This window comes from Sciurus carolinensis, chromosome 2 (genome assembly GCF_902686445.1).
Source record: "Sciurus carolinensis chromosome 2, mSciCar1.2, whole genome shotgun sequence".
NCBI lineage: Eukaryota > Metazoa > Chordata > Mammalia > Rodentia > Sciuridae > Sciurus > Sciurus carolinensis.
Window position 1 is genome coordinate 15,457,854 of NC_062214.1, and position 24,913 is coordinate 15,482,766.

Below are 24,913 nucleotides of genomic sequence, written 5' to 3' on the forward strand. Positions count from 1 at the left end.
GGCCCCTTCCACACTGTTCTCTGTGGGTTCTCATCGCTCGCTCTTTCCATGTAGACAGATATACCCGGTTCTCCTTGTCCTTTATTTCTTACCTTTAAAATAGCATAAAAGCCAGCTTCTTCAGGACCTCTATCCAACAGCAGAGAGCACTTTGGTACCGGTGGCACTAGTATTCATTCACTTAGTGTTTTCTGGGTATTTTACCACGAAAACAGAAACAGACTCTGACTGCGTATCATCCAGTTGTCCAAATTTATTTGTTTCAATACACTGACAAATCACACCATGTTTTATTTGTAAATTTTTCTCCTTCAAGTCACTTCAGCTTAAACCAGAGGATTCTCTTAGCACGCGTGCGTGCACACGCGTCCACACACACACAATAGGCAAGTGCAAAAATGTAACCCCACCAAAGTGCATGTGAATGAAAGTGCAAACAGGCTTCAATGTCAAACTCTGGGACCATTCTCTCTGCCTCAGAAATTAAACAGAAAGGTCGTTCCTGTCTTGGGCTAGGGCAGGGCAGGCACTGGGTGAGCCCGCCAGGGCCAAAGTGTAAGTGGTGCCTGTTGCTAGAGAGCAGGGCACAGGGCACCTGAGGCCACTGCCCGTTTCCTCCCCTCCGCACTCCCAGGTCAAGGTGCAGTGATCTCCTTTGGGAACATGGTGGGGTGTGGGGCAGTGGGGTGAACAGAGGCAGACTTCTTTCTACTTCTTTATGATTTGGTTTTTTCCCAGAGTTTGACATTAATGCACAAAGTGCTGAAGCCTTGAAGCTGGGAGGCCTGGGAACACTTTCTCCCATGGCCTTGCCCACAGGCAAGCGTGAGGTGGCTCGCAGTCCTGCACCGCAGACTCCCCGGTCCCTGTCCTCAGTGGTAAGGCCCCGCAGCACCAGCCATGAGCACTTGATGCCTTCCCATCCCATAGTCAGGAGCAGACTATGCGCCAGCTGAGGAGTTGCTTCCACCTGGGCAGCTCAGATAGAGAGGTGCAGACTTGCCCCCTTCGTCTCAGTCAAGGGGGCAGCAATGCCACCCAACAAGTGGCAGGGCCTGCCCAGTGTCCTCCCACAAAGGCTATGCTCAGGGCCGCCTCAGGGCTGAAAGGGAAGGGCCTCCTGAAGCTCCACAGAGGACAGTGGGGGGTGTCTGGCCTGCAGGGCAGAGCGGCCCCACAGGGCTATGGTAGAAATCAATAGACTTTGGGTTTCCCACTTCTAAGAAAAAAAATAAAGCTTTATATTTTAATAATAGCCCTTGATATAATCCCAACACTGAGTTTCACATCTGCACCCTATCAAACACGTCTCAGAGTGCAACACACACACACACACACACACACACACACACACACACACCAAATGATTGCAAAGGGGTCTGGGGACCCCCTGGCTTCACAGCCTGCAGACCCATCTCAGCACCCAGGGCCACGAGAGCCTGGTGTAGGCTCCTCACCTCCATGTGGGGCCCTGGCCCTTCCCACCCAGGTTGGGAGGCAGGTTTGGCAGTGGCTTAGAGAAGGCTGGGTTGCCACTTGAATGAAGAGGTCAATGTCCCAGAGCCCACAGGGAGCCAAGTGGCAGTGCAAGACAGATGGAGAGTGGAAAGAAGGGCTTGAGGGACCTGGAGGATTCAGACAGAGTTCACTTTCCGAATCCCCAAGCACAAGTGGTCTTTGTAAGGCTCCTCAAGAGCAAGTGGTAAACACCTAAGGGACAGATCAAATGTGACATCATGGGGTGCTAGACAGAATGCGACACTCTCACAGCAGGAGCCTGGCAGGCCTTGGCCGAGAGCCACAGTGGCAGAGAGGGTGCTCTCCGGCTTCTGGTGCCATCGCTCTGCTGGAACTGCCCTCTGGCCAGGCCTGAGATTGTCCGACACATCCTCGGTTTGGTCTCCTGGCCTGGGTCACCTACCAGATGAGGCTTCCTCTTGCCCACACCCAACACAGAGAAGGTGTGCGGGAGGCAGCAATGAGATGCAACCTCTGCCAGCTGCAAACCCAGCTCAACCAACCGCTCCCTCTGCTGGAATCAGAACCTGGCACAGCCACTGAATGCCAAGCAATACAGACGGGGCGTATCAGAGAAGCGTGGTGGCTGTGAGTCTCCTCCACTGCTGGGTGAAAGGGCCAAGGGCAGCCAGAGGCTCCCGGTGGGCCCCATGACACATGTCTGAGGTTTACATGTCTCAGGGAGGACAGTCATGGGGGTCTGGCTGGGCTACACTTGGGGCTCTGCCCAGGAAATCAGGCAGCAGAATAAGGGCCACAAAACCAGCAGGCAGAAAGGGAGGCGCTACCTTAATGCATAAAGGTGTGTGACAGGGTCACTTCGTGGTAGGAAGAAAGGAGCCAACGAGAGAAAAGCACAGAGACACCAAAGAGGAAAAAGGGCCTCAGCCTAGGGGACTGTTGCTCCACCACACGCTTCTTCACTGCTAAGAAAAGACCCTTTGGTGACAAGGCAAGTTGGCTGGAGATGCGGGGCTGCCTCAGGCAGGGCACCTCCAACCCGCTCCATCAGTAGCGACCCCAGCTTAGTCACAGCCCACCAGGGCATCTGGAGGCGAGTGAACCCCAGAACCTGGGGGGCCAGGACCCCACCTTCCCTAGGACTCCTCTGCTCCATGTACCTTCTAGAAAGGACCAGCCCTGGTCAGATAGGGAGGGGAGGGGGCGCAGGTGGGGGTATGAGGAACTCAAGTCGGGAAGGAAGCATCAGCTGAGAAGAGGTCCAGCAAGGACCGGAGGAGGACCCAGCCCCAGTTCAGTCACTTTAAGGTGTCATCAGCATTTTTGAACATGAGAATGGCGTTATAGATCTTCAAGGCTGGGCCCAGCTTGACGCTCATGATCTTCACAATGTCCGCCTGTGTCAGCAAAAGGAAGGCCTCGCCGTCAATCATCTGAGGGGTTGAGGGGGGTGGAAAGTGGAGAAGGTGGGAAGGGTCGGGGGAAGGGAAGGAGGAAAGGTGGGGACATATGCGTGGGGAGTGGAGAAGGAGAAAGAAAACGGGAGTAAAGGATGTTAAATGTGGGGGAAGGGAAGGAGAAGGGAGAGAGGAAGAGGAAGGACAAGGAGAAAGGAGAAGGGAGGAGAAAGGAGAAAAGGAAGACAGCAATGGGGACGGAGAAGGAGAGAAAGATAGCCACTGGTTCCCCGTGTGCCACGCATGCCCTCTCCCTTTCGGCTGGCCAGTCTGAGTCTCAGTGTTTGCATTTGCAAAATGTCTCCAGAGTTCTCTTCAACAGTAGCGTCAAAAAACCTGCTGCTACTACATAATTGTGGGGCTCAGTACAAAATGAAAACGTAGAGCCTTTTGTTCAAAAATTATTACAAATTTCAAGATAGCAACAGATGAGCATTAAGCCACCTGTGGGGTTCTCCTAAGGGGGACCCTGGGAGGCTGCTCGGATCGCACCCCCACAAAGCCCGTCTGCCTGCCTCCTTAAGGAGCTTCATTCACTGGCCATCCACTTTACAGCGGTTTCCTGAACTCCTTTGCAATCTGTGTAAACCCGCCAAATCAACATGTGGGATTAACTAATCTTTGAAATGCCCAAAAAGCAATAAAGCAACAACCCCCCCAAAGAAAACATAAAACAAAAAATGCTGTTGTCCCAACATGAACCCAGTGGTAGAATTTAGTGTGCTAACAGTGGACAGGTGGACACTGTGCATTCTGATGTGGTGCAGTATGAGGCACACTGTGACCTCTGACCTATTCTTGCCAGAGAGAGAGAGCGTGTGGGGAGGGATTTAACCTCAATCTAACCAAGCCTTTGTATCTGACTGCTAGTTTATAGCATACAGGAAACAGAGGAACAGGGGACAGCACAGAAAGCAAGACAAATCCAGAAGGGAACATTCTGCAAGACATTTTAAAACATCAAGAAAAGAGAAAAAATAAAAGTAATAAAAGTAATAAACAAAAAAAAAAAAAAAAGGGAAAAAGGGAGAGGGGGGCACTCCTAGAATAGAAGATATTTAAGAGATATAACAACCCAAATCAATTATGTGGTCTTATTTGGACCCAGGCTCAAAAACTGAAGGAAAAAAATTTCTGGGGCAACTAGGAAAATCTGGATACAGCCTGGGCATGGGGTGATGTCAAGTAACTCTCACTTTTGGGGGGATAAGAATATTGTGGTTATGTAGAAGTTCTTAATTTCAGGAGTGAAATGCTATCATGTTTGTAATTTATTTAAAATTATTCAAAAATAAGAAACAAACATGGAAAATGCTGGTAACTGCTAATTCCTGGGGACAGGGTGAGGGGAGCAGCAGGGAGGGAAGAAACCTGAGCAAGGAGTGAGATGAAAAGAGCCTGGAGGCTGTGCAGGGCCAAGGGCTCGGGGAGGGAAAACAGCCCAAGGACCAGGAACAGGACCGAGGTGTGTTCATAAACGGAGCACCGCCCAGCAGTGAATAAGCCACAGGTCCACGCAGCAACAAGGAGAACCTCAAAAACATTACACTGAGCAGAAAGAGACAGACCCAAGAGAGTCCAGGCTGTTAGATTCCATTTATCTGAGTTCAAGACCAGGCAAAGCTAATGTATGGTGCTAAAACTTAGTGGCTGTCTTTTGGGATGGGAACTAAAAGAAACTGAAAAAGAACTTTCTGGTATGATGGAAATGTTTCCTATCTTGATTGAAGTGTTGGGTTCAAGTGTACACATTTCAGAAAACTTGTGGCACTGTTCTTTGAAGATGAGTGCATTTTGGTCTCCTTACATTTAAAAGCCATCGGGGGCGGGGACAAGGGGCACAGGTTGGCAGAAAGCACATATTTAGCATGCACACGGCCTGGGTCCAAGCTCCAGCACCAAAATCCCCAAACATGTGGGCAACAGCCCAACACATTCCAGGTTATCTGTTTTTCACAAACATTTCTCCTCCCCAGGCGCAGTGGCGCACACCTGGAATCCCAGCGACCTGGGAAACAGGCAGTTCAAAGCCAGCCTCAGCAACTTAGTGAGGCCTTAAGCAACTCAGCAAGAATCTGTCTCAAAATAAAAAATGAAAAGGGTAGGGGATGTGGCTCAGTGGTTAAGCACCCCTAGGTTCTAGAAACAAATACAAAAATAAAAATAAAAAATAAAAACATTTCCACTCAATTCTGGACACAAACACAAAAATCGGATCACCGACACAGAAGGCAAGAGGAGCACAGATAGGAGGAGGTGGGACGCTCCCCTGCTCAGGGGCAGAGGGAGAAACTGGCTGTGCTGGGCTTCGATGAGGACATCCTTCCAGGGAAAGAGGAGTGGTCTCCTCATGGGCACTGACCTAGAATGGGCAGCTCTGAGCAGCTGAGACCAAGCTGTCCTGGGTGGAAGGGGTTGTACAGGAGGGATGTTTCTATTCTTTGGAAGGAAGCCCTAGACAAACTCAAAGGTCCCTTGCAGTTTCAAACTTTACAAATCAGGAGTCATGACAAGTTCTTTCTTTAAGGGCAACTGTACACTCCTGTGCAGCGCCATGATTAACCTATTACTTACTCTGTGTACACACACTAGTGCGTGACCATAAATGGCACTCTGGCATAAGGATCCACTCTGCAATTCCAGTGGCTCTGCAAGGTGGTCCTCGCCATGCTCACTCCATCTCCGCCTTACAGACAAGAAGCTGCAGCTCAGAGACATGGAAGTTCCCACTGGGTGAGCTGGAATTTCAACCCAGCCCATCTCCAGAGCTGGCAATCTTTTACCTATAACTCACTGCTTCTTGTCTTTGCAAAACTCTTGGGTCGATTGGAAGTGTGGGTTGGGATCCTCATTCCTCAAACGTGCTTTGGGCTGGGGTGTTAGCTCAGTGGTAGAGAGCCTGTTTGGCCTGTGCAAAGCCCTGGGTTTGGTCCCCAGCACCAAGAAAGAAAAAAAAAAAAAAAAGGAAAAAGAAAAGGAAACCACAGACAGACTTGAACTTACTGTCCATCACTGGGGAAGCCAACTTTGGCAAACAAAAGACCGGGCAGAGAGCAGTGTCTCCTTCCTGAAGAAGGTGTGAACATACAATGTCCCCAGATGGGCCACGGTTCACACCAGATTCTTCACAGAGACATAGTCTCAGCCAGGTGGGCAACAGAGGCACTGGCTGGGGCAGCACTGATGAGAGCCCCCGCTTCCTGCTGTCTCAACGACACAGTGACCTTGTCTCTGTCCCCCACTCTGCACTTGCACCTTACCTCATCTTTGAAGAGGCGTGCTTGGTCCTCACAACCTGTCAGAGTCTGAACGAAGCCAAAGACCTTGGAAACCAAAGAAGATGTGTTGACAAGGGATGGGCTTGGGAGTGGAGCGGGGACTGATCCACACGGCCCTGGGGCCTCTGGGCTGTGCCAATGCCGCTTGCTCTCATCAGCCTCAGGGACCCTGGTGTCCACGCCAGTGGGCACTCAAGGTGAGGCTCCTTGCTCCTCAAGCCCAGGGCTGAGCTCTGTCCCCCCTGCTAGGTTTTCGCCCCACCCCACCCCTATCTGACACAATGGGCCTTGGAAGAGCATCTTGGTCAGCCCCGCGGGGCAGCGGGAAGGATGAGCAGGGGTGGTGCGGGGCTCTACCTGGCCAGGCCTCTCCTGAGCCCTCCTACAGGGGTGGTGAGAGGGAGGAGGGTTGGAGGAAGGCTCCTTACCTCCTCAATGGTCCACTTGGAGACTGTGGAGGCCGAGATGCCCGCCACTCCAGGCAGGAGCTTGCAGTGCTGCTCCCAGCACACGGAGAGCGAGCGGTCCGGGTGGGCTGACAAGGCCGACATGAAGAGGGACTGGTGGACGACGTCAGGTGAGAGCGCTGGAGGGGCAGGCAGAGGCGGCGGCTGATCTCAGGACGGTCTGTCCCCTGAAGCCCGCCCACGGCCATGCTCTACAGGAGACTGGCTGGCCCACAGACAGGACCAGGCTGCTTCTGGCAGCCCACAGAGCCAAGAAGGTGACCTGCATATCCTGACTCCTTACCTGGGCTGCTGCTCCTGGTCAGTGGGTCCCTCACTTAGACTCAGGTAGACTGTTCACTTTATCCCTGGGCTACAGAAACCTGGGCCCTGAAAGGTGCTCGGTGGAGCTGCCAGGGCATCTGCAGACACTCTTCTCTACACGTCTCGCATCAAAGTTGTCCCCCACATCCAAACAGGCTTGGCCCTGATGTGACCAGTGCATTCTGTTGGGCCTTCTTTCCCAAGTGCTGTGGCCCCAGCCAGCTCTCAGAGCCAAGGTGATCTTGCCTCAGACACCTGCCTTACCTGGCCCTGGGAGTGAGCTCTGACCTGCTTGGCTTCCTGATATGCTTGGGAATCTCTGGCTCCTGACCTCCAGCCTCACACTAGCTCCTTGATCTGGTGAGGGATACTGCTCTGCTCGGCTTTCTGCTGGCCGGGCCTGGTGCTCACCCATTTGAACTTGGCCCACCTCAGGCTGCTCTGACAAACCCGACCTGGCCCTCCTCCACTGGCCTTGGCAGTGTGGCCATCTTTGCGTGGGGCCCTACCACTGCAGGAGAGCTGTTCTTTCTTCTTTGCTTGGTGCCAACTCTGGACGCTGGTGAATGAAGTGACTCCAGCACCCTCTTCTCCATGATCTCCCCTGCTTGCCAGAGACCATTCTGCCCTCTCCCTGAGCCTCAGCCTTTCACTGACCCTCCTGCTCCTCACACTTGACCTTAGGATCATCACCAGCCCCATGACTGCCGTTCTTCTGCAGCTCTCTTCCCTGCTGCCTTTCACTCATCAGCCTAACCAGATAGTCCCCCTTTGTACCTCCAAGGAACCGATTGCCCCACTCCATCAGCCAGCTCTTCTGGTGGCCCACCAGGGCGCACCCAGGATCTCCCCTGAGATCCACTAGCACTTCATTCTACCTGGCCACGCTCTGGCCTCTTGTTCACCTAGGAGCTCCCTCTTTGAAGTCCTGGGTTTGATCTCCCTCATAGCCTTGGGGGCAACACCAAGTTTGTCAGGAGTGTCCCTCCTTATCTTCCCTTCCCAGGACACAGCTGGGAGCTCACAGGCAAGTTACAGCCTCTTATTCAACCACCTTGATGCAGATCAGAGGTGGTGCTGCTGCTCCTGGGGACTCCACAGCAAGCAGTGCCAAGCCCTGTCTCAGACAGCTCTCCCCACGGAGCAGTTTACCAGAGAGCCCTGACCTGAACCCGAACTGAGGTCTGCCATGGATGTGTGAGAATCTTCTCCAGAAGGGCTAGGAGTGACCATTGTCCTTCTGGGAGCAAGGCCAGCTGCTAGAGCACACAGGTCAGAGGCTGGGGCTCTGTGCCTCGGGACCTTGGGCAAGTCCTTTCTGCCCTCTTTGGGCGGTGGTCTCAGTCACAGGAAAGAATAACTTCCTAAGCATTCTACACGTTGGTTGGCAAGTGCCCTCTGGAGGTCAGAACTCAGTCCTGCAATGGAAGATGACCAGGCAGCTGAGGTGAAGAGGTGCTCACTACCTAAGGGCCTAGAGGCTGGTTGAGACCCTTGTCACTCAGGCCTGAGGTTGCAAGAGGTGCCTTCTGTTTGCACCAAAAGGACACAGTATAGAACAGCAAGAGAGAGTCTGGCAAGATGGACTAATAACAACTGCTGGTCACTGTGCTCAGCATTTTACATGATTGCCTCATCTCATTTAGGTCTCCCTACCCAAGAAGGGGATGCTGTCATTATCAGAAAAAATAAGAACACTAAGGCTCCAGGAATTTGGACACACAATGAGATACCAGGGGTGTCCATGCACAGAAGACAGATCGTGCAAGGACACAGCAAGAAAATGGCCATCTGTAAGCCAAGGAGGGAGTCCTTTAAAGTATCAGTCCTACTGACACCTTGACTTTTAGCGTCCACAATCGTGGGAAATGAACATCTGTCGCTTAAACCATCTAGTCTGTGGCGTTTTGTTATGGTGACTCATGCAAAGTGATTCACAGGGGAGCGAGAAGTGACCTGACATTTGGATCAGGTGCTTTGTCTTATACCTGTAGCACACAGCAGAAGTCAGTCCTAGTGTGAACCCAGTTCAGCCTCCCACAAGATGAATGGCCTGGAGCAAATGAATTCGCTCTGTGCCTCTCATTTCCCTTCTCTCAGATATGTTATAAGACACTTGTGAGAGCTGAAGAGTATATATGAAGAACTCAGCGTAATGCCTGGCCCATAGCAGGTGCTCAGTAAATGGTAGTAGTGACCACTGCTTTTTTTTTTTTTTTTTTTTTTTTTTTTTTTTTTTTAGTACTGGAAATTTAATTCAAGGGTGCTTTGACATGGAGTTATATCTCCAGTACTTTTTTTTTAATACTAGGAATTGAACCCAGGCGCACTTAGCCACTGAGCTACATTCCCTGCCCTTTTTATATTTTATTTAGAGACAGGGTCTCACTGAATTGCTGGGAGCCTAATTAAGTTGCTGATATTGGCTTTGAACTCCCCATCCTCCTGCCTCAGCTCCCAAGTCACTGGGATTACAGGTGTACACCACTGTACCTGGCCCGTTCTTTTTGTTTTTTTAAGACAGGGTCTCACTAAATTGCTTAGGGTCTTGACAAATTGCTGAGGCTGGCCTTGAACTTGTGATCCTCTTGTCTCGGCTTCCTGTGTGGCTGGGATTATGGGTGTGAGCTAGATACTGGCATTTGAAAGTTAGGTCTCCTTTCTTTCTACTGGCAATGCTGGGGATTGAGCATTTGGCATGCACACGCTAGGCAAGCTCTACCACTGAGCTGCATCCTCAGCCCAAAAGGCAGGTTTTACTGATGTTTTCAAGTAAGGAAACTGAGGTTCAGAGAGGTTAAATGACTTGCTCAACATCAAACAGCTAGAAACTGACTGACTTGGTCTCCTCCCCAGGAGGCCTAGAATCAGAATAGCAGAGCTGGGGCATCATCCTGCTTCATAGTGGAGAACCAAATGCCCACACTTTGTTTTTTTCAGATTAATGGATAAAGAAAAGGTGGTATACATACACAATGAAATATTTCTCAGCCTTAAAGAAAAATGAAACTATGGCATTTGCTGATAAATGGATGGAACTGAAGACTATCATACTAAGTGAAATAAGCCAATCCCTAAAAACCAAAGGTCGAATGTTCTACCTGATATGTGGATGTTAATTCACAATAAGTGGCAGGGGGCACTAGGGAAGAATAGAGGTACTTTGGATTAGGCAGAGGGGAGTGAAGGGAGGGGAGGGGATATGGGGGTAGGAAGGAGAGCAAAATGAATCGGACATTAATACCCTACGTGCATATATGATCATATGACTAGTGTGATACTACCTTATGTACAACCAGAAGAATGAGAAGATACTCCATTTATGTATGATGTGTCAGGAATGTGTTCTACAGACGTGTACAACTAATTAGAACAAATTTAAAAAATACAACCTGACTAAAATATCTTAGTTAAGGTTTTACAGACTAAATAAAACAGTACCTTAAGACTCCTAAAAAGAAAGAAAGAAAGAGAACAGAGATAGCAGGCTTCTCTGGAGAGAAGGGGACCCAGGGCAGGGTGCCCACAGGAGGGGTGTATCTTGCCTATTTATAGATCCCAGATTCCCCCCGCCAGATGCCCACACTTGGTGCCTTTTCATGCACCAAGGCATAGCAAGTCCCTGGGACTGGAACCAAAGGCCACTCAAGGTCTGTGCTCTTGCCACTCCTCTGTGCTTCTGAAGAGCCTGGAGCAAAGAGATGGCCTCCCTTCCAGCTTTCTCCTGCTGTGGGCACCCTGGATTCTCATCCCCACCAGCTAGAGCACCCGCTGGGAGCATTGAGGGGAAGACACCAGAGCCAAGGACCCAGGCTTACTCTGGAAATCTTCCTGTGGCATCTTCCGATACTTTGGAGGGCGTCCAATCCTGGAGAGAGAGGGACCAGGTCCATGGCAGGGGATCAGTTTCTGGCCTAAGAGGACATGAGGTCCCACACCCGGAGAGCCCAGGCCCTCACTCCCTGGCCTTCGCACCGGCCGTGATGGCGAGGCTTCTTCCTTGGGGACAAACTTGAGACGTTCTTTTTACGTGCTGAGGCCTCCGTGTCAGACAGCTCTGCTTTCAGCCGACTCTGGTTCCTCTCAGCCAGTGGGCAGCCCGAGAGGCAATGGTGAGCTGTGAACTTGCCAGTTACATGGCCAGAGCCGTCACAGCCAGGAGTGGGACACTTCCTGGGGAGGAAGAAAGCTTAAGTTGGGCTGATCCACTCGTCCCACTGAGTCCTCCCAGGCTCTGGCCCTAGTCAGAAGGTCCTGGTGAGCCTTCATGGCCTCACTCAGCAGGTACAAAGCAGACCCTCCCAGAAGGTCCACAGATGCCCGAGTGTCCCAAGGTCTGTACTCACCGGTGGTGAAAGCTGTATTTGGAGGTCTTAGAGTGGGACAGGCTCCTATAGCTGAGAGGGGGGCAGCTCCCAGGGGAGGCAGAGCTGGGCTCTCTGGGCCCTGGAGGAGCAGGAAGAGAATCAGCACAGAGTCCTAGAGACGGGGAAGAGAGGGCAGGGAAGGGATGGTTTCCATGCAGGAGGTCAGCGCCAGGAACTGGTCCCCCAGGAGCAGGGCCCTGAGCCAGGTCAGGCCTCCATTCCACACTGTCATCTATCTGCCTCTCGCTGGGAAGGAAGGCTTGGTTCTTTAAAGTTTGCTGAAACCCGTGGGCCATGCCCTTGCCCTCTGAGCCAGGAGCACTGCTCAGGGTAGCAGACAGCTCTCGGTGGGGAGCATGGGTGTCCTGGGGCTCACTGTGGGACCAAAGTCCTGTGTCAGACCTGGGTATGAGGGAAAGACCCCTAGGCAGGCCAGGGGAAGGAAGGGAAAGGGATGGAGAGCCCCAGGGTACACACGGAGAGGAGGCTCCAGGGGATGTCCCGTCTTGGAGCACCAGCCCGCCGGGTGGATGTCTGGGTGGTCTGCGTCGATCCAGAAGTCATAGCCATGACTCCAGCCGTCAAAGTGGAGCTGGGAAGGAGAAGCCCGTGCAGGTCAGGTGTTCCTCACTCAGCCCAGCTCGGCTGAGGGGCTCCAGGCTCCAGCAGGCTCTCCCCAGCCCTGGGGCCTGTAGAAGCAAGATCCTGGACTGGAAGAGCCAAGGCCCAAGCCCACAACAAGGTTTACCAAGGGCTTCACCCATCAAATGACCGGCACATGTCGTGCACCATCGGTCCTTGAACAGGACAAGGATGATCGGGTCCATTTGAGAGAAAAGAAGATTATAGCTCAAGCCCTCAGAAGACACTGATGCGGCAAAAACGAGATCCAGCATCTTCATCTTCCTATCTCATGCCACGCCCTTGACCTCTAGCCAGTCCACAGAATTCCTGCCCAACTGACCTGTCCACTCCCCTAGCCCTAGGGTCCCGAAGCCACCTTTATGCGATGGTCCTCCACATCCTCCACACTGGCCACACGGATCAGGGCTGGGTTCCTGCGGTCCACAGCCTCCAGCTTCATGTTGACCAGGAAGCTGTGAGGGGGTCGCTGCAAGGGGATAGATGCCCAGTTGAGGAGAGCTGGGGCTCCAGGAAGACAGCCCAAGTACTACTCCTGGGGAGCTGGCCTGCCCTAAAGGGCTGGCTGAGGGCTCCACATCTGCCGGAGCTCAGTTCCAGGGAAAGGGAGCATCAGCTTACCACTTTGAAGGCCCAGGAGGGCACAGCAGAGGTCCCAGTTTCTTCTAGATATTTCTCCCAGCAGAAACTATCAGGGTCTGGGTAGTCTACGAAGAAAGCAAGAGCAATGTCCAGCAGGTGACTGGAGGAGCTCTCTGCCCCCCAGCAGGAATCAGGAACGTGGAAGGGCCGAGAGCCTTGGAGTAGAATCCCCTCCATGACCGCTGCCAGCGCCCTGCACAGGTTGCTGAGGCAGACGGGTGCTGTGAAGCAAGTGCAGCAGGCCGTCTGGGAACCCTGATCCCTGACCCCATCACCCGGCCCTGCTGCTCCCACCCCAGTCCTGTCTGGATCTCTGCTGGACTTGGCCAGCTCAGTGCTCCCAGGAGGAAGGTCACTCTCTGCTTTGGACCCCGGCTCCTTGATGTGGCAGTCCTCTAACTTTATTCCCTTAAGCCTCACCAGAGATAGGATCTGACAGGACTCAACTCCTACACCAAGAAGTGGCGGCCCCGGGCCATATCTGTCCCCTCACCCTGACCCTAGAGAGCTGGTTATCAAGGTTCTGGTAAGGCCAGCAGGACAGGCTGGGAAGGCGCCTGCTCAGCGCAGGGTTACCTTGTGGAGGGGTGAGGGGCTTCCCTTGCTTCTGGCACCAGCCCACTGGGTGGATGTAGGGACTGCTGGGATCACACCTGAAATCAAGAATGTCACTGTCCCAGGAGAAATGTGGCCGGCGGAGCCTGCTGTCCGCTCATAGCATGGCTTCAGGGCTGCCCATCCTACTTCTTAGCCAGAGGGAGACAGGTGGTTGACAACAGTCAGAAAACTACTGCATTAACTAAAAACTCCTGCTCACCACAACATCTAAGGGAGAATTGAGTCACAAGGCACGTGCATCTTAGCCAGGAAGCTTTGGATGTAACATGTAAGACTGAGCTGTATTTCTTATGATATAGTTCAAATCCACAGGACGGCCAATTATCCCCCACCTTAAGCAAGATCTGAATCTTGCCCCATGGCGCCTGATGTGAAAGTAGTTGCCCCCTGCCACCCCCTCCCCCTGCAGATCAAGTCTGGGACCTTCCAGTACCAGTAGTCGTAAGTATCATCCCAGTTGTCAAAGTGCACCAGGAAGCGGCTGTCCACCACGTCAGTCACACTGGCCACGCAGACAAGAGATGGGTTCATGCGGTCAACAGCCTCCAGCTTCATGCCCACCTGGAAGCCCAGGGGTGGGGGACTCTAGGGATAAGAAGGGATGTTGTGACCAGGGCCAGGTTGGCTAGTGCTAGCCAGAGCCCACTAGCAAATATAGGAGTTGGTTTCCTAGAAGGGCCCCCTAAAAAAAAGTGGGGAGGGAGGGAGAAACAGGCTGGGAATGAGGGTCCCTCCAGGGCAGAACCAAAACCCAGCTCTGAGTCGCTCAGAACTTCAGGCCTCCGGGTGCACTCAGAGGAAGCCTGACTTGCAGCAGAGGGTAAGTAATAGGCAGAGGCCGTGCCTTTATCCAAAGCATCTGACAGGTTCGGTACAAGTCTCCCGTGCTGGCCTGGCCTGGCTTGGGGGCCACAGTGGGGTGGGTGGTGGGGAAGGAAGCACTCCCGTGTTTCCTGAAGGAAGCAGGGAGTGGGGAGGGAACCAGTTTTAACTGGGCACCTGCCATGTATCAGGCATAAGCTTCAAAAGACATCACCTCCCTCCATCTTTATGACATTCTATGAGGTAAGAGTTATTAGTCCCACTTTAGAAGTTAAATAGTCTGACCTGGAACACAACCCAAGTCAATGGGTCGGGGACAGGATTTTAAAAGTTCTCTATTTCCTGTCACAACAGCAGGTGGGACCCCCACCAGCACCTGCGAACCTGCAAGTGTGGTCTCTGGGGCTGGACTAGGTAGGGGCATAACTCTCTGTGCCTGAGCAGTACGGTGGGGTCTCTAGCCCATGGGGGCCCTGGAACTGTAATGTGGTTCTTGTTTTATTTATGTATTTATTTATTATTTATTTTTCAGTGCTGGGAATCAAATCCAGGGCCTCATGCATGTCCAAAGACCCTCGATGGTCGCACTGAGCTACACCCCAGTCCCCAATATGCTAATATCTCTAATGGGAGTTCCCTAGACTCTCAGACTCTTTGTTAGGGATCATGAGATACTTTAGCTGCTGAATAAAGCTGCCAGCTGTCTTGAATAGAGTTAAAAATAAGGGGTGAATTATTGGGGATGAATGGTAGAGCCTCAATGTTAGCAGAAAAGGAAAAAGGAGCTCCCAGAGCAGAGGCTTTGACTTACACCACAGAACTAGAGAGCAAACTAAGCCCAGCGATGGCACATCAGTGCGGCTAGGCTGTGGGCTAGGGGCTCTGAGGGAAGGGGTGGAGGAGAGTTCTGCAGGTGGCAAGTGCTAGGGTGGATACGGTTTGAAAATGCCTCCCAAAGGCTCCTGTGCTGGAGGGTTGGTCCCCAGTAGGCAATATTGAGAGATGCTGGAATCTTTAAGAGGTGGGACCTAACAGGAGATAATATCAAGTTATTGGGGGGTATCACTCTTGGAAGAGACTAAGGTAGTTCTTTTTTTTTTTTTTTTTTTTGCGGTGCTGGGGATTGAACCCAGGGCCTTGTGCTTACAAGGCAAGCACTCTACCCACTGAGTTATCTCCCCAGCCCTAAAGTAGTTCTTGTAGCACGCTGGTTAGTTCCCACAAGAGTTAACTGTTATTATAAAAAAAAAAAAAAAAAAAAAGGCAAGCCTGGCCTCTGAACCCCTCTGACTTTGAACCATGCCCGTGATCGCTTCCACGAGCTCCACCATCATGATGCCATCTGCCATAGGGTCCCCCCAGAGGTCAACGGTTGGGGGTACCTCATCTTAAACTTTCAGTCTTTAAATAACAGTCATTATCCAGGCTTGGGTATTTTGTCATAGCAACAGAAAATGGACTGAGACAGACTGGAAAGAGGGAACCTGGGGAAAACCCACGACCAGCTTTTCCCACTCCGGCCCTTGGCTACGCCCCTTGCATCCGATAGAGACCAGAACGAAGCTGAGCAAGAGCAAATGAATTCTCTTCAGATGAGTCAGATCCTCGGGGACGGCTGCAGTGACTGGCCTGGGGGTGCTGTCCACTTGCTCAGGGCACTCACGTGGCTCTGGCTCACAAACAGGTGCTTGGGGGCCGCCTGGGCTCTGGTGCTGCGCAGGTACTGGCTCCAGTTGAACTCCTCCTCCTTGTAACCTGGGCCCCTCAAGGGAATGAGAGGGCGCTATGCAGAGGTGGGGACACGGGAAGGGTACCGCACACCAAAGCAGCAGAACTCAGCAGATCTGAGGACCCCACGACCCTCAAGAATCTTACCAGGGAACCCCAGTTAAAGCAGGATGTGACCTGGTGAATACTTGAAGGGCAAAGCAGAAGCCCTGGGGCTTATGGCCAGGGCAGAGATGTATCAGAATGTGATGGAGAGGTGGCTTTGGACCAGGATGAAAGGTTTGAAAACATGGCAGCTGGAGGGATCACTGACAAGGGGAAGAGGGGGTCTGAGCGCAGCCTCGCTGGAACCAACCTGGGTGGGCCTTACCTTTGGGAGGCTGCAGCTTGTGTCCAGTCTTCTCAAACCAGCCAGCGGGGTGAATGTCAGGGGAGTTGGCATTGACCCAGAAGTCATGGCATTCGGAATACCCATCAAAGTGCAGACGTAGGCGGTAGCCACACACCTGGCCCCACGAAGGGAATCTCAGGGACTCCAACACTAGCAAATGCCCGGCTCCCTAACCCTTACCTCTCCTGGCCTAGACTGGTCTCAGGGGCCCTCGGGCTAGCAGGCTTTCATACCCGCTTTTCTTCCTCCATCCTGAACTCTTCCCGGAGCCCTCCCATCCTGTGGTGAGGACAATTCAGGTACTTGTGAACCCTGAGTGCTGAGTACAGGATGGGTCCATCTATGACAGCCTCCTGTCCTCCTGGGCCCTGGACAGAACTTGGAAGGTTCCCACAAGGTTCAGGCCTGCTCAGGGCCCGCATGGCCTTCCCTTCTGCGACCTCTCATTGTTCCCCACTCACACACCCTGCTCTGGTCTTGCTGTCCTTGAACATGGTGGTCTCTTCCATGCCCCAGAGTCTTGGCCCTTTTGCTTCTTCTGCCTCAAACTCCCCCTCATTCACCACTCTTCTCAAGACTCAGCAAGAGACCCTCCTCTACGCTCTTCCTGACCACTCCGACCAAACACAGCACTCCACCTCCGTCATGACCCTGTGGCATGTGGCATGTCACTGGTGTGTATCTGGTTGATTCCTACACAACTGTGAGCTCCCGGAGCACCAGGACCTCGTCTGATTCGGCCAACATCCCCGACCCTTGGAAGTGTTCTCAAGATCCCCCGCACAGGCTGTCGATGTGCATTCGGTGACATCGCCAGTCTACAGCGCTTCATCTGTCTTTTTTTAATAAAGCTTTCTCTGTGTTCCAGTTCCATCCCTACAAGATCAGCCTTTCTGAGGCGAAGCAGTGTCTCCCTCTGTGCCCCAGAGCCACCTTACACTGAGACATCACCAGAAGGGGATTACAGAGTGCCACTCACCTCGGCCACGGTGAGGATGAAGTACATGGACGGGTGCTGTGGGTCGATGCCTTCTAGCTTCATGCCCAGTTTGAAACCATTCTTGTTGTGAGTGACGGCCTGGGACTGTCAACGCACAGAGTGGAGAGGACCCAGCTTCCATCCAGCCTTATCCTTGCCTAGTGGGCTCGGGGTGAAGGAGCTGCCTTAGGCCCCACCTGCCTGCTTTACCAAAGGGGGCAAGGTGCGTGGGGAGCTGAACTGCAGGGATTCAGAGGGACAGAACAGTTGAGGGGCTCTTCTGAGGGGCCCACGCCACGGCTGGACTTAGGGCTTTTTCTAGCCTGACTCGTGGAAAGATCAGTGCCAAACTGAGTAGAAGGCACTAGAATTCAGAAGTCTGTAGGCCCAGTGAAGGACGGCCTGGATGCCATCTCCCCATTTCTTCCTGCCCCTGATGGTGGGCCCTCTCCTACTCCAGGCACCTAAGCAGTCTCTTCCCCTTCCATTCTGCCAGTCCATCGAGGAATGTCAAAGAGAAAACACCAGAAGGTCTGAGTATGGTGCTGAGTCCCTGGTTGGGAAGACCAGCTCTTCCCAGGTGGAAACTGCCCAACTCACGTCCTGGAAGAGGCTGACTGGGGCGGTGACGGCCTTCTGCTCCTCCAGGTAGGACTCCCACGACCAGCCTTTCTTCTTCTCACCTGACGCTGTGGAAGCAGACACACAGGCCAGCTCCTGGGCTGCTGCTGATGCATGCCTTTTCTCTTTCCCCTGACCAAACACTATCTTACCCTCCAAAACAAAGCTCTGCAGTCCCACGTATCCGCTGACCCACTAAGCCATGGTGAGCTCAGGGGAGGCAACCAAATCTTGCCACCACTCCCCCACTCCTAGGCCCCATCAGCAGAAGCACTCAGCAAGCAACGAGGCTTATAAAGTCTCAGCCCGAGGCACCCTGTCCTCGAAACACAGGACAAAGGAGCAACAAGTCCTGAGCCAGAGGACTTAAATCACAGCACTACCTAAGCTTGCAAGGAAAGAAGAGGAAAAAGAGAAACGAGAGAGAAAACAAGGAAGCGAGAAATGGAGGAGAGGGGACACACAGAAATAAGAGTCCTTTTTATAATTCTTCCTTTTCCTGAACACGTACAGGCACACACAGAGCCAGGCAAATGTGTATCTATGTGCTTTGTGTATCCCAGAGTAAATGGACTGACTCCATGGCCCTCCCAGACACAGACACACTGTGTGTGAGTGTGCCTATGTGCAAGCCTCCCCTTCTCTCTCTCTCTCTCTTTCTCTCACACACACGCACACACGCACATGTGCATACACTTGGTCGAGGCCTACACTCAGGCCCTGCCCATACCTTGGAGTCTTGGTGTCCTGGGGAGGGAAGATGAACTCCTCTGCAAGTGGAGTCCTAGCCTCCAACACGGAGGACAAACACTGTGAAAGGCTAAAATAGTGAGTTACCTGTGAGGTCCTAGCTGCCTTCTACTGAAGGCCTCAGACAACCCAAAAGGCAACAACTCACAAGAATCAGTTCATATGCCTTCAATAAAGAGCTCCAGCTACTTCTGGAAACTTCAATGCCTCCATTTTGTCATCTATAAAGTGGAATCTATCACAGAAGGTCGTTCATGAGAACTACAGAAGACGCTTTGGGTCGGGAGTTCCTTATGAACTCATGGTATTGGCTGTTTCAGTCAGCTTTCTTGCTGCTACACCTGACAAGAACACTTTTAGAGGAGGGAAAGTTTATTTGGTGCTCAGTTTCAGAGGTTTCAGTCCATAGATAGCTGCCTCTATTCCTTGGGGCTCGAGGTGAAATGAACATCATGATAGAAGAGTGTGGGGGAAGAAAGCAGGTCAGGACATGGCCACCAAGAAACAGAGAGAGAACTCTCCTCAGCAGGACAAAACATAAACCCCAAAGGCACCCCCTAGTGACCCACCTCCTCCAGAAACACCTACCTGCCTTCAGTTACCACTGGGTTCATCCCTACAGGGGATTAACTCACTGATAGGGTTAAGGCTCTCACAGCCCAATCATTTCCCCTCCAAACCCTCCTGCATTGTCTCACACAGCAGCTTCTGAGGGACACTTCCTATCTAAACCATAACTGGCCTTCACTAAGTCTGTGAGACCTGGATCCTAGTTCGACTCTCTGCCCTGGGTATTCAGGCAAGGAGTGGTTTGCCACTCCAGAAGATGGTTTTTCCTCAGCCGGAAACTGTGTGTGTCTTGTAGCCACCTCATTCCTCAGTCACTGCACTAAACCAAGAGATCCAACCACCTGATCCACTTGGCTAAAGCTGTATGCTGTTCACCAACTGCTCAGCCAAACCGTCGAACCCGCTTAGGTCCATTCCCAAACTCTAATTTAGAACACATCTCTTTGGGCTATCTTTTGTCCTAAGTGAGACCTGGACTGTTCTTTATAACATAGAGCCTACTAAGTTCCTCATGAAACCCTCGAGGGCTGGGGGTGTGGCTCAGTGGTAGAGCACTTGTCTGGCATAAATGAGGCACTGGGTTCAGTCCTCAGCACCATAAAAAAGTGAATAAATATAATAAAGGTATTATGTCCATCCACAACTAAAAAAAAAAAAAAAAATGTTTTTTTAAAAAGGGCTGGAGCTGTAGCTCAGTGGAAGAGTGCTTGACTACCGCTCTGTACAGTACCCCATAAAAATTTAAAATAAGGTCCACTGACAACTAAAAAAATAGTTCTTCACCCAACTTCATCCACACTGAGTAGGGGAAAGAGGAGAGAGGCTGGGCCTCAGGATGCCAGGTTTAGTTTGTCTTGCTGCCTCCTGCCACAGGGATTCCCTATCGTTCTGCACAATGCCTCTACTTATTCCAAACCACCAGGACCAGGACAGAGCTCTTCCCAACGGCCAGCTCGCTCTCTCTCTCTCTCCCCTCACCGTTCCCCTACTGCGGCACCTGATAAGCAAGGGCCTGACTACTTGCCAGAGTTCTGATCTCAGGTATCCTTGTGGCTCCCCAGCACTTCCTTCTGAGCACCCCTACCCGTTAGCCATCCTGCAACACGGCCATGCTCTAAGACCCCAATGCCACAGCAGGCACCTCTGAGCAGCACCCTCTCTACTCACCGTCTCTTCCACGACCGCCCCCAACCCTCCCTGGACCTGTGCCATCTTGACTCTCACTAGACCTAACGCACCTCCACGTTTACTATCGCACACTTCTTTGTTCTACCTTGAACATTCCTTTCCCATTCAGTGGGGCCACAGGTCATAACAGAAGCTGGGGGTACCGAGGGGCCTCAGAGACTTCATACGCATCGTCTCCGTTAGGTCTCCCAATGTCTTGAGGGGACAGGGAGGACTGGTTGTAAATCCCTTCAAGATGAGAAAAGAAATTAATCCACTGGAAAGAGGTCTGCCCGCTAAACCCTTCTGTGACATCTGGATTCCTCCCCTGGGCAAGCCCCCAACTTCCTCCAGTTTCCTTCATTCTTTTTCCATTGGTGAGAAATGGGCTGAGCCTTTAGGCACATCCCCAAGACCAAATCAATCTCAAACTTCTGGGTATGGCTGTGCAATCTGCACACTGTCTACAGATGCCCAGGCAAGCGGAGGACGGGGACTGAAGTCCAGCCTGGACTTCTCGCCAAGTCATGTGGCTGGGTCTACAGAGAAGAAAGGTGCCCTTTTCTAACTGGGCAGCTCAGAAAGGCACCTTTCTATGCTTTGTACAAGGCACCATGCAGGCTGGCTGCAACACGCACACTTGCTTCCAAGAGGCTCCCTTGCTTACCCCTGCGTCCTTCACCTAGGTGCTCCTGGTTAGCACGTTCTTTGGCAAGCCCAGTCTGGCCAAAACCAAACCTGTAACTTCCGTGCCAATGTCTGCGGGTCCTTTGGTATTCTTCATCCTAGTCCATGGCACCACCACCTACTCGCTGTGTCGCACAGGCCAAGAACCTGGATGGCTCTTTTTATCTCTAACTCTGCACGTTTGCTTCCTTGCTTTGAACCTAGTTCACAAGCCCCTTATCTGACCTCGCTGCCTCAGACCTTCTCCACTCCCAGAGTATCTCTAAAATAATAAAAACTTGTTTAAGTTCCACAATGGCTTCTCCTTCCCAGCCAACACAACAACAACGAAATAAATTCAAATATCTTTCCAAGCCCACAAAACCCTGAGGGAACTAGCCACTCCATTTGCTTCAGATTCACCATGTGCCTCCATATCCCTGTGCCCTGGGCCCTGCACAGGCCGATCCTCTGCTGTAAAGATCCTGTCCCCACTTTGTCAACCCATCCCTCCTGTCATTTTCTCCCACTTTGAGAGCTCCAGCACCCAGTTCAAAGCTTTACACAGAATAGATGCTCAACAAATTTTACTAAGTGACTGGAAAAATGGGTGGGTGGGCAGGTAGGCGGATGAAACCCCAACTGTCCCATGAAGCCTTCCTTTACTGCATGAGGCAGAGTCCGTTCTGTGACAGTTCCTTGTATTTACATACTTCAAACACAACACTTACACTGTTATACACTAACTACCTGTTTATAGGCCCATTTCTGCATCTTGTCTGCAAGCTCCGTTAAGTGTGGATATTGTGCTTTCCTCACTCTGAGCCCTTAGCATCTAACCCAGTGCCTGATACACAGTAGGCAACATCTACAGGAGAGAAAATATAAAGGGAAGAACAGGATGCCAAAGTTTAAGGACAGCCAATTACACAGTCATCAGGGTACCACTAAAGACTGTCTTGTTGTTTAAAATGTTACAGACATATCTTTGTGTTTACCACCTCTTACATAACATAGTTAGCCAACTCAGAATCAGTTCCTGTTTTTGTTTGTTTATTTTCTCAGTGCTGGGGCCTTCCTAGGGCAAGTACTATACTACTGAGCTACATCCCCAACCCAGAATCAGTTTACTTTAAGACAGTTAAAGTGCTCTGAAGTTGTAGCTCAGGAATAGAACACGTGTTCTGTCTGTGTAAGGCCCTGGGTTCAATTCCCAGCACCAAAGGAGAAAAAAGATACTGGAAGTTCATTCCTGGTACTTGTATTTACCATGTGCCTCTTAGGGCTCTATGCCTACAAACACCAAACTGAAGAGGCAGGGCTTCAGAATGCTATGGTCTCTTGTCTACCTTGTGACAGCCATAAGGGTTGCCTAGTTTCTAGGGAGCATAAATGGACCTTGCTGTGTTTGATCGTCCCCTCCAACTCTCATGCTTGATTAAAAAAAAAAAAAATTGTAGTTGTACATGGACAGCATGCCTTTATTTTATTTGCTTGTTTTTGTATGCGGTGCTAAGGACTGAACCCGGAGCCTCACATGTGCTAGGCAAGTGCTCTGCCTCTAAGCCCCAGCCCCAGCCCTCATGATTAAAGTACTTAAAAATACTTTCAGTTGTAGTTAGACACAATATCATTATTTATTTGTTTGTTTGTTTGTTTGGGGGTTGAACCCAGGGGCACTCGACCACTGAGCAATCCCCAGCCCTATTTTGCATTTTATTTAGAGACGGGGTCTTAATGAGTTGCTTAGCACCTCACCATTGCTGAGGCTGCTTTGAACTTGCGATCCTCCTGCCTCAGCCTCCCAAGCTGCTGTGATTACAGGCATGTGCCACAGCGCCTCACAGCTTTAAGGTTTAATGTTGTTTTTCCTGTTAGATTTGGAATTATGGTTATAGTTAATGGGTAGAGTTAATTAATGGGTACAGTTACTACTTTTTCTTTCCTCTTTCCCCTTTTAGGAATGGGAATGTTTATCTTACACCTATACCACTGTTGCATCTTGGAAGCAGACAACTTTGATGAAACAGGCTCTTGGCTGGAGGGAAATTGCCTCAGGATGAATCCGTCCCTTGAGTCACACTCACATCTAATTTAGGTATGATTTAGACTTTGGACTTTCACGTTGATGCTGAAATGAATTAGAAGTCTGGCAGCTATTGAGATGGAATGAATGTATTCTGTCAGAAGGCATGAGTCTGGGAAGGAAAGGGGTGGAAGGCTGTGGCTTGAATATTGCCCCCAGAACTCGTGTTGAGATGTATTGCCATGGTGATGGTACTGCGGTAGGACCTGTAAGAGCAACTAGGTCAAGAGGGCTCTGCCCTCAGAAATGGATTAGTGCTGTTATCATAGGACCCTTTTGAAAATCTAATGAAAGCCAAACTATCTTCTTAGATAAATGAACAAATCACAGATTTTTGCGTGTAAATTCAGATTAGGGACCTCAGATAATAAAGTGTTTCTGTAAATAGGGCACGGTGGTACATGCCTCCAGTGACTCAAGAGGCTGAGGCAAGAAGACTGAAAGTTCAAAGCCAGCCTCAGCAATTTAGCGAGACCCTAAGCAATGTAGCAAGACCCTGTCCCAAAACAAAAAATAAAAAGGGTCTAGGGATATAACTCAGTGGCAAAGTGCCCCTGGGTTTAATCCCCAGTATCAAAAAAGAAAAGAATAAAGAAGAGTTTCTGTAAGTGACATATTCATTGATGTCTTGTACTGAATTATACACTCATATTCTTGACTTGTTCCCCAATTCCATATGGCACTCTTGAATTTCAATATAAAATCTGTTTCTTATACCCAATTAAAAAAATTGGCAAGGATTGCACATTTCTCCAAAGAAAATATATAAACAGCCAATAATACCATAGAAAGATGCTCAACACATCATTAGCCATCAGGAAATTACAAATCAAAACCACTAGACTGGCTAAGGTTAAAAAAAAGAGAGAAAGAGAAAGAGATCAAGCACTAGTGAGGATATGGATGAACTGGACTCCTCATATATTGCTGGTGGGAGTGTAAAATGACACAATCATTTTGAAAAACAGTCTAGCCTGGTCTGGTAGCATACACCTATAATCCCAGCAACTTGGGAGGCTGAGACAGGAGGACCACAAGTTTGAAGCCAGCCTCAGCAACTTAGTGAGACCCTGTCTCAAAATAAAAAATCAAAAGGGCTGGGAAAGTAACTCAGAGGTAAAATGCCCTTAGGTTAAACCCCCCGTAACAACAGCAAACAGCAAAAAAATAAAAGAAAAAGTCTGGCAAATCCTTAAAAGACTAAATATAAATTATCACAGGAACAAACAATTCCACTCCTAGGTATACGCCCAAGAAAAATGAAAACATGCCAATGCAAAAACTTGTACATAAACGTTCATATTAATTGACATTATTCAGAATAGCCCCAAAGCAGAAGCAACCTATATATCCATTAATTGATAAAGTATGATACATACATACAATGGAATGTTATTAGATAAGAAGAAGGAATAAAGTTCAGATGCATGCTAATGAGACAGGGGTGAAGGTCAGGCAGTCAGCCTAGATAGTAAATGATTGGGTCAGAAAGACAGGGCTGATCATCAAAGAAAAGGAAATGGGTTGCCAACATCTGGGGGTGGGGGATCATACTTCCCAAAACAAGGAGTTGCTAATGACTAGCCCCTGGCCGCTCCTTCCTGCCCTTTGACACCTATGTGCAAAAAAAAAGAACAGGTGAGGAGATTCCGATTTGGGGATTCTGGGGGTCTATAAACCACCTAAGAATAAAGGTATTGTGTCTACCTACAACTAAAAAATATATATATAAAGAAAAAAAAAAAAAAAAAAAAAAGGCAAGGCACCCAGTTCTGGGCCCTGACTTCTCTCCAAACAAGTCTGCTACCTCTGCTCCATTTCTTTCTTAAAAAAAAAAAAAAAAAAAAAAAAAAAAAAAAAAAAAAAAAAATTTGCTTTCG

At 50.6% G+C, this 24,913-nt stretch overlaps 1 protein-coding gene across 5 annotated transcripts in view; it reads right to left on the bottom strand.

The window, feature by feature from the left end:
- Positions 1-253: 253 nt before the first annotated feature.
- The window catches only part of L3mbtl1 (L3MBTL histone methyl-lysine binding protein 1), a 35,463-nt gene continuing 10,803 nt past the window's right edge, over positions 254-24,913 (bottom strand). For 3 of the 5 annotated variants that reach the window (XM_047542095.1, XM_047542100.1, XM_047542099.1), the window contains exons 8-22: positions 17,774-17,862; positions 17,174-17,278; positions 16,174-16,309; positions 15,739-15,830; positions 13,687-13,838; positions 13,212-13,288; positions 12,615-12,700; positions 12,352-12,462; positions 11,829-11,943; positions 11,331-11,463; positions 10,960-11,157; positions 10,803-10,852; positions 6,643-6,800; positions 6,197-6,259; positions 254-2,912 (exon numbers count right to left, since the gene is read on the bottom strand). In XM_047542095.1, the coding sequence (XP_047398051.1) occupies positions 2,778-2,912; positions 6,197-6,259; positions 6,643-6,800; positions 10,803-10,852; positions 10,960-11,157; positions 11,331-11,463; positions 11,829-11,943; positions 12,352-12,462; positions 12,615-12,700; positions 13,212-13,288; positions 13,687-13,838; positions 15,739-15,830; positions 16,174-16,309; positions 17,174-17,278; positions 17,774-17,862 (1,700 nt within the window). In that variant the 3' untranslated portion in view covers positions 254-2,777. The remainder of the gene's footprint in view (positions 2,913-6,196; positions 6,260-6,642; positions 6,801-10,802; positions 10,853-10,959; positions 11,158-11,330; positions 11,464-11,828; positions 11,944-12,351; positions 12,463-12,614; positions 12,701-13,211; positions 13,289-13,686; positions 13,839-15,738; positions 15,831-16,173; positions 16,310-17,173; positions 17,279-17,773; positions 17,863-24,913) is intronic. The other 2 variants (XM_047542097.1, XM_047542098.1) reach the window with 2 other exon arrangements.